The sequence below is a fragment of the Vigna angularis genome, chromosome 1, assembly GCF_016808095.1.
Source record: "Vigna angularis cultivar LongXiaoDou No.4 chromosome 1, ASM1680809v1, whole genome shotgun sequence".
Classification (NCBI taxonomy): domain Eukaryota; kingdom Viridiplantae; phylum Streptophyta; class Magnoliopsida; order Fabales; family Fabaceae; genus Vigna; species Vigna angularis.
In genome coordinates this window covers 24686391-24702763 of record NC_068970.1, presented here as the reverse complement: position 1 = coordinate 24702763, position 16373 = coordinate 24686391, and the positions used below count along the sequence as shown (strand labels likewise).

Below are 16373 nucleotides of genomic sequence, written 5' to 3'. Positions count from 1 at the left end.
TCTATAAAGGATTCTTCTTTGTGTTCGCATTTATTTTCCAATTTATTTAAAAATGATTATTTGTTAAAATTTAACCGTTTTTTCAATTTAACTATTTTTTAAACTTCACTATTTTTTAAATTAAAATATTACGTACAAAATAAATAAAAATTATTTATAATAAAATTATAAAAATTTAATATTTAATTTCATAAAATTAATAATAATAATAATAACAATACTAATAATTTTATTACTTTTTATTATTGTAAAAAAAGGAAAACATATATACTACGGCATGTGTTTTTATTATTAAAATTACACTAGTAAAACTAATATAAACATGTTCATATGATATGTTATTTTACAATTTAATTATAAATAGTTTTTATTTATTTTGTATATAATTTTTATTTATTTAATTTAAAAAATTAGTAAAATTCAAAAAAATATTAAATAAAAACGGTTAAATTTAAAATAAAAGTTACTTGAAAGATAAAATTGAAAAAAAACACAAAAAGATGAGTCATTTTTATATAATACTACAAGAAGTATGGAATTTGACATATTAATAATTTTTATAATTTTTTATTTCATAAATAGTTTTTTATTATAAACCATTATTTAAATTTAAAAATTAGCTATTAAATTTATAGCCTTAGAAAATATATTTTTATTATGAGTAATTGTTTAAATATGAAAAAGGTGGTTATTAAAGTATAAAATTGAAAGAGAAAATGTCGATATTAAAAAAGTGGATCCTATAGCTTTTATTTTGTATATAATTTTTATTTTTTTTTAATTCATAAAAATAGATAAATTTAAAATGGTTAAATAGAACATGTAAAAAAACCACTTGAAGAGTAAAATTGAAAAATTTTGTAGACAACAAAAAGATAGATCGTATTTGTTTATATAATTTTTTAGCCTTTATTAAGTTATTGGTGATGTTGGACGGTTGTTTGAGTTGTTGACCGAGTTAGTTTGTGCGTTGGTAGAGTTATTCGATAAGTAGTTTGGTTGTTTGAGTTGTTGATCGAGTTAGTTTGTGTGTTGGTAGAATTATTCGACAGGTAGTTTGGGGACCTTGGCTTTGGAGCTCTAGATATCGTTTATGGGTGATATGTAGGTCGACGTGGGGTTTTAGACCATGGTTGAGTTGTTTCTCATGGTGACCAAGCTGATGGGTGTGAGACAAAATTATTTATTGAGTGTTCTAAGAACTATGGATGTTGGTCGAGGTGCTATGATTGATTGTTGAGTTGTTTACCTTGTCTGGGTATGTGTGTCGAGCTGTTGGATATTGTGATGATGTGTGATTGTTATATCTCCTTGTCATACTTCGTAAATATGTGATTGTACCTTTTATCTTACGAGTAGGTAGAAACATAGTCACATTTTCACTTTCGAGTACTATTTTTTCCTCGTTCAAATGGATAAAAGGGGATTAATGTCTCATTCATATGTTTCTGGTTTATGTTGAGTATAGTGCTTGTTTAGAGTTTTACTCGTAAGTCCTTGAGAAATAGGGAAGATAAGTCCAAAGATGTAGTGGATGAACACTCAAACTGTCTTGTTTTGGTGAACATGTTTTGGTACAATAAAGTACGGATGATGCTTGTTTTTTAATTATTTGGCTATGGTTTGTTGTTTGAGTGACTTACCTTTCCGATGATACAGGGTCTTGGAGATTATTTGAGGTTAGTGTGGTTTATCTTTTATATAAAATATTAAATTGGAGATTGATTGAATGATATGTTTTTTTAATGGGCCTTGGTGAGTGTGATAAAATCATAGTATTGCTTGATGATTGAGTTCAATATATTGTATTGATTTTAGGATGTTTATTCTATTAGCTCACTCTTGCTTGATTGTGTTTGTTTGATGATCGTATAACTCGTGTTGTTATAAGGAGCATATGATCTTACAGATGTTCTAGTTGATGAGTAAAGTGGCGGGATTTGAAGAGTAGTTGGAGAGTTTTCTGGTTATTTTAAACAATTTTTATTTAAATGTTATGTGACACTATTAGTTTAGTACTTAGAGGTTTTAAACTTTTATTTATGTTTTTATTTAATTGATATTAAATAAACTAAGATTTTCATTAGGCTAGTTTAGATTTTATTCGATTTTAAATTTTCACAAATAAGAATATTTTATACTTTACTCGTGGCATTCTAAATTAGGGTGTTACATTTGTAGTATGAGAGTTTGTTTTCTAAAAATCTGTTGAGGATTTTGGGAAATGAGCTCATTTAGTTTTTGTTGTGTATCTTTGTAGTTTGTGGTGATTATATGTGAATTGTTATAAAGCCTCTTAGGGAAGAGTCTTAAGGTGTTATAGTTGTGTTATGCTTGATTAGTATATTTAAACTGATTTAAATTTTTGTATGTGGTATGATAGATTGTAATTCTTTTGCTTTAAGTTTGTTGTGCATGGTGGAACATGACCGAACCTTTTTGTTTTAGTTCAAAGGGAACTTAGGCAATCATTTATATCTCTTATGAGTTTGAAATAACTTAAAGGGTCTGTTTGAGAATTGGTCTTCCCAAATTCAGATGGTGTGAAGATGTTTAGTCTTTGAAAGTTCTGAAATACATAAGCAAAGGGGCAACTTGTTTCGCAATTGACTTAGTGTCATGGGTTGGTCCAACATTTATGGCTCCATATAGGATGAACATTGTCGAGTTAGCGATATTGAAAAAACAAATAAAAGATATATTAGAGAAGAAAATCATTTGACTAAGTGTGTCACCATGGGGAGCTCGAGTATTGCTTGTGAAGAAAAATGGGAGCTCAAGGTCGTGTGTTGATTATATACAACTAAACAAAGTGATGATTAAGAACAAGTACCCTTTTGTCGAGGATTGAAGATCTGTTGGTTTATATATATAAACCAACTACAAAGCGTGAAGGTTCGATGTTATTTTTAAACATCGAAATCAAACACTTTTGATAGATTTTAATTAAACATGCTTCATTTTTTGTGCAAGCACACTTATCAATGACATGCAGTAAAATGGTAGTAAGTTTCCCAAACAATGAAAAGACAAAGAAAAAGACAAACAATAATAATGAGAGAAAGAAGAAAAACGATGGTAAGTGTTTCTACATTGATTGATGAAATGAAATAAATGATGAAATGAGAGCAATACATATATGCATGAGATGATAGAAAGGAAGATGATTATTTACTATTTTGTAGAAGAGCTTTTGTCTTCCTCAATAAAAGAAGGTTTAATGTCTCGGTAGGTCTCTACTTTCGTCCAGAATCTCAAATAGGTCTCCTTCTTTTTCGGCGTTTCAATTAGGTCCTTATTTTTTATAAATTAAAACAAATACATCCTACCGTTAAATTGGGCCTAACAGTGTTATTGTTAAGTTGACATGACATTGTCATCTTGGTTTTTAAATGACGTGGAATTCATTATATTCTGACATGTTTGTTTTATTTATTTATTTTTTCAGAAGAAATTGGCAACCATCATCGCGTTGTCGTCATCTCCTCCGCGCTGCCACCATCTTTGTCACGCACACAGAAATCACGAAGTAGAGAAACCCTCGCGCAATTCATCTACACTGCGCCACTGCTTATTCTGCAAATTGGGGAAGATGTTTTTCGAATCAGGGTTTCGCCCCTTCATTCATGGCGGCCAACGGTGGATGCGAAGGGTCTCTCATTTTGCGATTTAAAGACGCAAAGATGGCTTTCTGGTGGCTCTGTGTTTTCTTTTTATTTATTTGCAGGGTTTCCATGGAGGCTTCAATGATGTTTGGGTGGCGGCATGGTTGTTGTTGCGACATGGTGGCCATGGAAGCTCGCGGCTAACAGCGAGGTTGATGGTGGCGTTTCGCGAAGTAGGGTTTATCACGATTGGGGTTTAGGATAAGCTCTTTCTGATTTTGTGGTTTGTAGGTTTGGGCTTGGCGATGCCAAAACTCAAAATCCTAACTACCACCGCTCGGTTCTGCCTTCCACCACTTCACTGTTCAACCGCTCGGTCTCGGTCCTGCATTCCACCACTCGGTTCCTCTTTTATTTCTTTCTATTGTATTCTATTATACTCCTTTCCTCTCTTTATATATAGGCCCTGACTTATATCTTTTTGTAATAATTCTTACACTTACACATTTTCATTTTACTTAATACACATTGCAAGTTTCGCTTTCTATTCTTCTTCTCTGACATCTGTTTCGATGAGTCATCTTAATACTTCTGTTCATGGGTCTGGGTATGAAGGTTTTGTAGTTATCACTGTTGGAGTGCCTTTGTGAGGCGAAGGTGATGGAGGTGTGCCGCGACGAAGAAGACGAAGATGGTCTTCTGCGATGGAGGTTGAAGCTTTGTACATCAATGGAGTTTGCGATTTATGGGTTCTTCTATAGGCCTCTGGCCGACAAAGATGCCACCTTTGGCGCTGACTTAACCCTAAATTTTTTAATTTTAAAATAACCCAAATCCACATCATTTAGTCACGTCAATTAAAAATATAGTCCAACGTGCCACGTCAAGTATATATTAACATAGTTATGTCTAATTTAAACGGTAAGGGTCTAATTGATGCAGTTTTCACAAAATAAGGACCTAATTAAGACGTCGAAAAAGAAGGAAACCTATTGAGATTCTGGATGAAAATAGTGACCTACCGAAACATTAAACCGTAAAAGAAGTAAATAACATTCATGGTTTCTTTTTTAAGCTAAAATTGATTTGATTTTTTATTTTTATTTGTTTGGTAAATATTGTGACATGGACCAGTGGCTGATTTGTTGATTTTTTAATTGGACTACAAATCATTTATTTATTTTATTATGTTTTTTAATTAATGTGTATTTTGTTATAGGTTGATGTTATCTTTTTAATGTGTTTTGAAAGTCTAAATGTTTGTCTTCATCATGTCTTTTTTTTTTTTGTAGTTGTTCATTTAATAAATTTGGAGATTCTAATAAATAAAGACTGGGTGTTAAAGTAAATAAAGATGCAGTGTCAAAGTCAATAAAGATTCAATAATTTTAGTAATTTTAATAGTAAAAGCGTATTAAATGTTACCACCTACTACTTTGTCTAAATATATATTTATAGATTTTAGGATAAGTTTTCGATTTACACACTATAATCATGGTCTACTGGATAATGATAACATTTTATCATAAATTAATCATATTAGATTTAATTTTCTTGAAAGGTGACCATTCGATCCATTAGTTACTACTGTTTGGTTTTAGGATGATTGCAATAAACTGTTTGATTGTTTGAGCCGTGAAATCATACGATACAATGTGATTTGAACACATGATTCAATTTTCTTTTAGTGACTATTTTATCTTTCTTTTATTTTGTACAGTAAATAAATAGATATCTAGATATATAAATTCTTATATACTTTAAATACATTTATATTTTTTAAAATTACACAAATTATTGTCATAAATTCAAAGATGGTAATAATAAATACATATATACTAAAATTCAAGATGATAATTCTTATTAAAATTAAATATAATAATATATTTTCAGAATAAAGTAAAACAAAATTAATCGTTACTAATAAGTATCTATATGTGACAAATCATTTGCTAAAATATTTTTTAAAATTAAAAATATTTTATTATTATTATTAGGTTGAAATCAAAGAGAAAAACAAGTTGTACAAATTAGAAAAAAAATAGTAATATATTATTATTATTATTTATTATTATTATTATTATTGCGTAGAAACATTAAGATTATTAAGATTACTGAAAGAGTGATGGACGTGTGTTAGTTGGTTAATGAGTACTCATATTTCTTTTCATCTTCTTCTTCTGCATTGGAAGGAACCCTAATCCCTTATCGATCGGAATCAATGGAGGGAATGCTGTCCGCGAACGAGCAGCAGAGCATGGTGTCTTCGTTCCTTGAGGTGGCTCAGGGCCAGACTGCCGAGACTGCGCGCCAGTTCCTCCAGGTTTCACTCTCTTCCGAATTCCCCAATTTCACATCGCTCTCGCTCATCATTGTGTAATCTTGAAATTTCTAACTACTCGTAAGGGTGGAGAGTGAATTTTAATCAAGAGTGAAGTATAGAATATTGTTTCTTGTTAACAGATCTAATGAGTATTAGGGTTGTTGCTGTGATTGATGTTGTAACAGGCTACCAGTTGGAAGCTTGAGGAGGCTCTTCAGTTGTTTTTGATAGGTAGTGAAAGTGGGGCAGTGCCGCCTCCAACTTTGCACACTCCGCCTTTGGAAAATGTTGATTCCTGGACTGACCAACCTCCCAGGTGGTATTGTGATTCTTGTCCCCTTTTCAGTGATTTTTGTGGGTTTTCTCTCTAACTTATGCTAGTTGTTTCAGTGAACCTATGAAGGACCCAACGGGGAGTGAAAGTGTTGGACTTAATGAAGCAGAAGAAGTGCGCCCTCCCTTACCTGTAATCAGGGAAACTCTCTATGATGATGCAATGCTGTATGGGTATGTTTTTCTTTTTGTCAGAGATGCAATGCTGTATTATTTGGTGTTTTTTTAAACTCTGGATTATATGTTTGTATAATCTGGAAGATGTTTATGTGTGCCTTTTAGAGACGTGAAACAAAATTATGTGAACGAAAGATGAATGGTTGAGTCTGGATAGGCAATCTTGTTATCCATACATAACTGGAAGGATTTAATTTTTTGAATATAGTGTGTCTGTTTTATGGCGACCAACCAAGCATTATAATGCTGCAATTTGTTTTTGGAATATGAGATGTATTATATACGATTAATGTTGTTTTTACTTTTTAGTCCCCGAAGAATTTCTATATAGTTGTTTTTTTTCAAATTTATAAACAACTCTTTTGTCGATGTTTTTTTGAAAAAAATCCTTTAGCCCCTAAAACTTGCATTTATTTTCCTATACATGCACTAAAGTTTGGTTTTTCAAAAAATATAAACAGTTGAGGACTAAAACTGAAGTTTAAATAATTTTCAAGAACTGAAAAAACTACGAACCCTATTATGTACATATATGAAGTATTAGGTTGTCGAACGAATTACACTAGAGTATGCTACAACTGTGATATATTTTCTTATCTTCATAATGTAAACTACAAAAGTACTGTGTGAAGTGATATTGTAGCCATAATTCAATTAATTGTGTTTAATAACTTGTCTTGTGTTTAGGAAATATTTGCCAATGTTTTAGTTTGGTTCATTGAGTTTTATGAGTCGACTTTCTTGTGCTATAGTATATATGTTGCTTCGACATTCAAACTGTGTATTCATGTTGTTTTTTTCATGTTTATGCAGAGCACCAAGGGTTGGGCATCGTTCACAAGAACCAAGCACTCTAGTTGCATTTCGTAACTTTGAAGAAGAAATGAGAAATCCAGGGGTTTGGGAGCCAGAGCAAGGTGCTGCTTCTACAGCAGAGACTTCTCGAGACAATCTTGCTTCACTTTATCGCCCACCATTTCATTTGATGTTCAATGGTCCTTTTGATAAGGTAAACATGATTCTTAGTTTGGATTTTATGGATTCTGTTAGAGTGGAAATGAGTGAAAGCCAAACTTAATGTGGACAGAATTTAGAAAAAAAAAACTCTAGTACTGTGTTGGGCTCAAGAATTAAGCACACTAAATTCTCAATAAATATAAAAATATAGTAGTTTTTTGGACAGATTTGTGTACAAACTTGGGGCTTCCTCCTAATACAGTTTTTTCCTCCTTTCAGAAGGCAAGGAATAACGTTGACACTTTAATGGCCTTTCACAAGCCTGTCACACAATCTGTCTAACTATTACTGTCATATCATAATGTGTAACTACCTAATCTGAAATTAATATTAAAATTTTTAGACTGGTATGATAGAGAGATAATTTAGAGAAAGCAAAGAAAAAAATGTTATAGATAGTCTTTATTTAAAAATACACTGATCACAATTTATGGATGTCTTTAGTTGGTTATATCTAACGAAAGAACTGTTTGGTACAACTGAATTATAACCAAATTTAGGTGACAACTAGCTGATCATATATGATATACTCTAGCATCTACCCTACAACTCAGGGTGATTGGTGATGTCCGAGAATGGGTTTGTCTCGAAGAGCAATAGATCTGAGTTTGGTGAGAGGCTTGTGAAATGTCTGCAATCTTATCTTGAGCAACAATGTGGGAATGACCTATAGCCTTTTTCTTTGTCAAAAAGATGTTCACTTCCATGCATTTTGTTTGAGGGTGCAACACAGGGCTTCGACTCAAAGCAATGGTGTTTTGATTCACAGTAGATTGTAGGCACGGAGCAAGAAGCTTGTAGTTCTTTCAGTTGAGACTGCACCCATTGATTCTCTGAGGCTGAAGTAGCAAGACTCCTCTATTCTGCTTCAGTAAGGGTTTTTGTAACCGAAGTTTATTGCTTGAACCACCAATAAATGAAATTTGGTTGGGGGGCTTAAGGAATGAAACGAGCAAGCAGCAGAAGTATATTTTTGGTAATCAATATCTGAACCACCGTCATCATTATAGTATTTCTGTTAGAGATAAGTTGTGAGTGCAGACTAGGATGTAAGAGAATCATATAATCAGAAGTCTATTTAAGGTACCTTAGAATATGAATAACTGCTTGCCCTTGAGAGTTCAGTGGCTTCCCCATGAACTGATACATTTCATTCACTGTACCACAATGTCCAATTTCTGGCCATGTTACTGATTGTAAAATTTATCTGTAAAGGTTTGAATCATGCATCTAGTCAGCCCCAAATTGGGAGTTTTTGGGTCCCCCAGGCAGAGGATTAGAGATACCTTTGGCTTCAGCTGTACCAGCCCTGTGCAGCAGGTCTCTTATGACTTGATAGACTGAAAGAGAGCCAATAGGGAAGTGTGACTTCAATTCCCTAGAAGTAATCTAATTCCTCAAGCTGTTTTAAAGAAAAATAGATAAGTACATAGAGGCTGTTTAATAATTAGATTCAGATTTAGCCGTGAAGATGTTCCAGTGATTACACTATCCTCAAAATAGATAAATACATAGAGTCTGCAGTTTTAATTGATCAAAATGAGTAAAGACAAATCACATTTACTCTGCACAAAACCAAAGGCAACAAAAATCATAAAAATTCCCCTACATGCTGCTCTTGAATTCCTAAAAATCCCCCCACATGCTGCTCTTGAATCAGCATTTTTACTTTCTTTTAGGACACCTATTGAGTGGCCAAATTGTTTGCTGCAGTGAGAACAATGAACTTTTCTCTCTTCTCACATACTCCTTGTATGACAAATTTCTAGCACATCTGTTTCTGAACTCAGAAGGTTGTTAATAATGTTTTGCAACTGGTACTGGGTTGCCCAACTGATGCTATTGTTTTGGAATGCCCACCTTGGCCCGAGTATCACCCATTTGAAGAGGGTTAACCACCAAGGTGAAAACTGGCTAACCCAACATCTTTCCTTTCTGTTCATAGCATTTTCAGTTGTTCTATAGTTGTTGCAAATGCCTATTTGCCGAAGCATTGGGAGAACATTCTACATATTGTTCTCTTTGACTCAAAAACCATTGTTTCTCCATACAATTCAACTTCTGTGAAGTTTGAAAGACAATTTCCTTTGGTACATCCTTTCTTTGCAAGTTCACAACTTTCTCATTGTAACATTATTAATCCCTTTCATAAAATAGTCCAAACCCTTCAAGCTATTGCACCAACAACATTTCAAAATTTAGGTATAATCTCCAACCAGCCTTGTTTAATATAAGATTGGGAGTCGTCATAGTGATCTCCATCACCAACACTTAAAAATCACTTGAATTATTTTTCCTTCTCTAGTAATGTGTTGGACTCAAGAATTAAACTAGCTGAGTTCTAAATAAAGGAAGAAATAAAATGGCTTTTGTGACAGATATGTGTATATACTCTGTTTTTTTAACAACATTGTCAAATTCAATTATCGGAAGAGAACCGGAAGGGAGATAAAAAATCTCAATTTGACTCATACGAGTAATGCTTATAGGAAAAACTATACAGAAATGAACATTAATTAAAATAGTATATAATATATACATTACAAATAACTCATAATAATCATAAACATATCCAATACATAACACGACTAGTCCCATAAGCCATATAACAACTCATAATAACTACTAAATTCATAATTGCTCAATACGAATTATGAACTTAACACTCTAAATCTAAATGGAAGCAAGAATAGAAAAGAATATTAAAAAAAATTATAGAACAAACACTGAGAAGAATTGTCTTTTAAACTGTGATGCTTTACTAAAATAATAAAATAAGAAGTATCTCTGAGAGGAAAAAATCTGAATTACCAAAGCAACAACAAAGACTGACAAACCCTCAAGAGTAGGTTTCATGTCCATGAAGATTGATGATAACGAAGGCAGTGCCAGTGATAGTGATGTGAGAGTTGGAGACGGTGATTCAAACCTTGTGTACGGTGATGCAAGCGGCCCAACTACAGGAGTTGGGAACTAGAACTGGGCAACAAAGTCCGAGCCTGCACAAATGCTTTCAGGATTGACGTGATGCATGATCGGCTGATTTTTCAAGCGAAGCTGCAATCCTGCTGTGGTCCGTGACCTTCATGTTCTGCCTTGCATGTTTTCTCTCTTGGGTCTCCCATACTTGTAGGATTGTGCCGATATGCTCGCGATTTTGATAACATTGCTCCTAACTAGAAGTTTCATTATTCCAATAGATAAAAGATAACAATTTGAAGCTTTTATTGTCTTCTACAAGTCTGTCACAGAACTATAAACCAATATAACTGTCATATTATAACACTTACTGTCTAATTTGTAGTTAATGTAAAAATAATTGCTTAATAACTTATACAACATTAGAGCTGGCAAATACCTACCTAATTCAGGAATTGCCCTATCTTAGTGAGGTTTCTGATAAGATATAGATTGTTTCTGTTTTGCATATATGATAGAGTGTTTGAGTTGCCACTTCCTATTTTATTTTTTTGGGTCTGTTAACAGTACAAGTCGATGCCTTAAACTCATTTTGATTACAATTATTTCCATCTCCATAGTTTATGGGAATTTTTGCGTAAAAGTTGCTGCAGGTTCCTCTTGATGGGCAGTGTATATATTTTGAAACATAAAGATATAAATGGTATACCATTGTGACTAGACTTTTGGCCTTTGTACGCAGGCAAAAGATGCTGCTTCCCTGCAGAACAAATGGTTGTTGGTGAACATACAATCTACCAAGGAATTCAGCTCCCATATGGTATTATTTTCATGGTTTTCCATCTTCATTTATCTTGATCTGTTTCAGCATTCACGCTACTAATATCATGATCACTTTGTGAAGCTAAACCGTGATACTTGGGCCAATGAAGCTGTTTCTCAGACTATTAGTACAAACTGTATATTCTGGCAGGTCAGTTTCCTACTGAACACTGGCAGTAATTTTTGTTTTATTTTCAAAATGTTATTTACCATGGCATTTATATCAGAGTTGGTGTAATTTCTCAGATTTCTTAGAAAAGTTTGTGGATATTATCTTACCTCCTAATACACAGAATGACACTCTAACAACAAGGTTAAGCTTAACTTTGTCTCATTGTATTTTTTTTTTATAAAAGAACAAATTCACTAAGACTAAAGAAATTAATTATGAAGTTTGGAGGATAGTGATATTTGGACTTCAAAATGGGCACATGTAAGATTACATTTTCTCTTGTGTTTAGTTAAATTTTGGGTATATCTTTCTCTTAATTGTGTTTATTAGTTTGATGAACTTTTACGTTTAGTTGGTAGTTTAGACAGCAGGTTTCAATTTATGTATAGAACACTAGAGTCAGTAAGACTCAGTTCAATTAGGTTTACGCTAACTGTACACCCGTTTTTTTTTCTTTTCTAAATCTTAACTAACTTTTGTCTATGCCTCTTGATTCAAAAGTATTTGTTGCTGATATTACACTACATTTATTGTATCTTTTTAGTATTATATGCACTTTTTCATTGTCAATTATTATTTTTGCATATAGGTATATGATGATACAACTGAAGGCAGAAAAGTCTGCACTTATTACAGACTGGATTCAATTCCTGTTGTACTTGTTATTGATCCCATCACTGGTCAAAAGATGCGCTCTTGGATTGGAATGGTTGAACCCGAAAGCTTATTGGAAGTATGTGATACAGTTTTTTAACTTGTTATGATGTAGACATTTTTGCTTGAGAAATTGAAACATTATTCATATGCAAATCCTGAACTAGGTTATTTTTTAACCTACTGATGCAGGGTCTACTAGCATTCCTTGATGCAGGGCCTAAGGATCATCATATTACATTGTCTCACAAGCGTCCTAGAGGAAGTTCTAGCCCACCAAAATCTAAAGGTTTGTTGCTAGTATCTGTGTATATTCCAGGTGTTTGTATAGTGTTAGATGACTTGATGTTTACGACTGTCTTTATTGTTATTTTACATGTTTACTTCTTTACTAATCAACACTCTATATTGTGTTGATGGACCTTAGTCACTTCCCTTAATCTGCTTCTGGTATTTTTTTTCGACTTTTTGAAATCCTGCTTTTTCTTGAAGTTTTCTTTTGAATCTGGATAGGATCTATTCACGGGCCTAGTTACCTTTCTTTAATATAGTCCCCTAGACTAACTGCAATTTCTTCTGAAGCAGCGCTAGCGTGGCAGAGCATCATGTTGTTGCATGCTGTCTGTCCCCCAACAATCAATGTGTTGCACCTGTCTGTTGCATTTGTGTTTTGCAGCTCAAGTTGCAGAAAATGGCAGTTAAATTGGGCCACATGTTCTACAGGGGTTCCTATGGTTGCTGTGTGTCGGTCAGAGAATAGAGACACAACTCTAGCCCTAGACAACAGTTTTTTTTTTTTTTACTATTATTATTTTTTTTTACTTCAGTGAGTATATAAAAATACCAAAATTCTAAAATAAAATGTCAACAATTCAAACATAGTCAAATGCTAAGATTAAACGTGGCAAGACATCTCCGGTTTGAATGTACCAAATCCTAAGTAAGGTAAGATTAAATAGTAAAGATAAGATTAAATATCTATAATTCAAACATAATCAAATCCTAGGGTAAGATAAGATATGATATCTTCAATTCAGTCCTAGTTAAATCTTGAAATAAGATATCTAATCCCCAAATATTGGAAAATATCCCTTCTGAACCCTCACGAAACCCTAATCTTAGATCATGCATACACACAAATGAAGAGCGAAGAAACAATCAAAACTAGAATATATGGTTGGGGGAAAATGGCAAAGAGTTGCACTTAATGAATCTTACTCTCAGGCACACCAATGCGTTCCTAAGCATTCCTATTTGTTTTCGGAACATCACATCTGTTCTATACTCACCAACCAATCATAAACCCAATCATAAATAATGTAATCAGGATGGGGGAGGATACATGATAGGTGCAATTACACTATTTGTTCAGTTTCATGTAGTGTTATTAAACTGAGGTCAGATTTACTGGTTGGTTTGACCATAAACCAAACTTATGAACAGTTCAGTCAGTCATAATATTGAATTGGCTCTCAAACCCATGTTGATGCAAGTGTGTTCTATACTTGCCAACCTATCATAATCCCAATCTATGTTTTGTTTCAAGTAGTGTTATCAAGCCTGTTTGGATTGGCTGATTTGATTATAAACTGAACTTGTAGTCAGTTTGATCAAGTCATAAGATCGGATCTGCTCTCAAACTGGTGTCAAATGTCATTGAACTGGATGTGAATCATATTAGACTGGACAAACTAAGTGACTTCAGTCGGACCAGAAATACCTTTATTGGCACAAAAAAGAAGTAGGAGGTTGCTGGAATGAAAATTTTTACTTGTATCTTAAATTTTTTGTAGTGTAGAGGGGGCATAAGAAGAGAGACGACGAGGGGGAAAAAAATTAAACTGTGTATGTGTATGAGGGCTTGGGGTGGCTCATCACATTCATATGCAGATGAGTTTTCAGGTTAATGATGGCTTATTGGGCTGAGTGATGTGGGATTGCGCATGTAATTTATAAAGAGCCTACAAAGCTAGGTTGGGTAGGGTCAAATATAGGACATGCACAAAAATTAGTTAAGGCAACCACTGTGTCAATGCACTTTTTTAATACCTTCATATAAATATTTGTCACCATATATATGCACACACCAGTTCATGCAGTCAAATATAGGGCTACTCTAATGTTTTTAAAAGAAAGTTTTGGTTTGTTAGAATTTTAAAAAGAACTGTGGTTTTACTTAATTCGTAAACACCTCACTGGCTATTAGAGTGATTTATGCTATATTTTAATAGTAGAATATTTATTGTAAACTTTAATATCATTAAACTATAACATTAAAAAGAGTGGTCATCCCGCACTCTGCTATCATGCCATAGTGTTTTTGTGGGTGAAAACTCTGCAGCTATCTGTTATTAGCTATTATAAATCCAATTAAATGTCTTTTAAAACAAAGGCTACAATGATAACCTAACCAATAGCATAACTAAAAATTATAATAATTAATAATAATAAATAAAGAGATCCTCAGTCTGTATGATCATATCTAACAGTAGTAACGTGAATAGAAAATAAAGAAACCCCTGATTAATAGAATCATAACTAAGAAATATTCTATTAAAATAATAAATGGTCAGGATCTGAAATCAGGAATTTTGATATGCTGATCTGATTAAAATGGAATAGATAAAACCCAAAGTAACTATAATAATCAATGTTTATATTTTAGCATAGAGATATGCCTACCTTACATTTCTAATGATCAAACCGTCTTTTTGAATTTTGTTCTCATCATGATCTTGTTTGATGTTATAGCCTTGGTAGAATCAAATGAAAATAAAGAGGAGGACGAGGAAATTCAAAGAGCTCTGGCAGCTTCTATGGAAAGCATGAAAGAATCAACTGCTATGGCTGGTAGAGAAAATAAAGATGCTGATGTTGTAGTCAATGGGCAAGAAACAACCTTGGCTAAGAGGCCCACATATCCACCCCTTCCCGAGGAACCCAAGGCTGAAAGAAATCTTCTCTGCAGAGTAGGTGTGCGGCTTCCTGGTGGTCAACGTGTTCAGCGTAACTTCTTACGCACGGATCCAATTCAGGTAACAGACGTTGCTCTCATACCTTTAGGAATTCATTCAACCTTTGTTTCTTATGGATGGTCTTCTGCCAATTTAATGTGATTTCTGGATGCTGTATTCTTTACCCCCTTCAAAGAACTACTGGATATTATTTATATCTGCATGTCTTGTGATATTGCAAATTTTTTTTTGAAATTGTGATTATTATGGATGTATATGATATGGTGTATGGCATCAAATTTATCATGGATACTCTGCTTACTCAAGTACGAGTCATTTATGTTCCGCAGTACTGTTGATTTGTTACGTTTTATTTGATGACTGCTGGATAACCGTAAAGTTCATGATAATAATTATGTTCCCTGGTTTAAGTTGCCAGCTTATTTTCTTGTTAATTTTGAAGAACAGGATTATTGACCCTCAGTTGAGTTCATGAATTTCTTACACCACCCATTATTCAAAATAAGTATTGTTGTGTGGAGATTAGCATGCGCGGACTTTGCTTTTTGGGATGCAAATTGATTGTTTTTTGTTAGTTTATTTGACTGATTTTGATTTTCTTTGTTTTTTCTTGAAGCTGCTGTGGTCTTTCATTTCTACTCAACTAGGAGAAGATGAAACAAGGCCATTTAGGCTAACACATGCAATTCCTGGAGCATCTAAAAATCTGGACTATGAAAGTAATTCAACCTTCCAGGAATCAGGCCTTGCCAACTCTATGATTTCGGTGACTTGGGACTGAGTTCGTATTCATTACCGGGTTAAATTTCCAGACTGAGAACTTCAGATTGGTGATTCCCATCAATATGATCCCTTTTTCATCTTTTAATGAGGATGTTTATGTTCAAAGAAAAGGTTATTATTAACTGTGTATAGACCACGAATCCGAATGATGGGGTTAAACGAAGTTAATGGAAATATATTAACGTTGTTAATATCCTCTCAGACCCTTCTTTTTTTGTTTAATAAAATGTTATTGGTTAGTAAATTAACTGTAAGCTTGTTTTTAATTTGAAAACTGACACGGGTATTGATGAAGCCCTGATGTTAGTAAAGTCAATGATCTGTCAGAAAATTTTCTTCAATAAATTAAGAACCAAGAGAGAGCATTTAAGTTCTTGTGTTATAGAAAATTATTTCAAAACATGATAATTCAAAATTTTATTTTAAACTCAATCAAGAATTTCAAATTTAGTTAAGATTACGAACGAACATTCACAATGAAATTTATATTAGAATCAACGGGAGTTATTTTAAATTCAGAGAGCACTTATTTTAAATTTACATAAAACAATTTGAAATTATATACAAGATTCACATATTTTCGATTAGGTTTT

At 33.1% G+C, this 16373-nt stretch overlaps 1 protein-coding gene across 1 annotated transcript; it reads left to right on the top strand.

The window, feature by feature from the left end:
* Window positions 1–5728: 5728 nt before the first annotated feature.
* On the top strand, window positions 5729–15971 carry LOC108319073 (plant UBX domain-containing protein 7). Its single transcript, XM_017550095.2, has 10 exons — window positions 5729–5928; window positions 6114–6244; window positions 6319–6435; window positions 7252–7447; window positions 11117–11194; window positions 11279–11347; window positions 11958–12101; window positions 12215–12311; window positions 14774–15057; window positions 15614–15971. Exons 1-10 carry the CDS (start codon window positions 5827–5829, stop codon window positions 15776–15778), a joined length of 1383 nt encoding a protein of 460 aa, XP_017405584.1. The 5' UTR covers window positions 5729–5826; the 3' UTR covers window positions 15779–15971.
* Window positions 15972–16373: the final 402 nt, after the last annotated feature.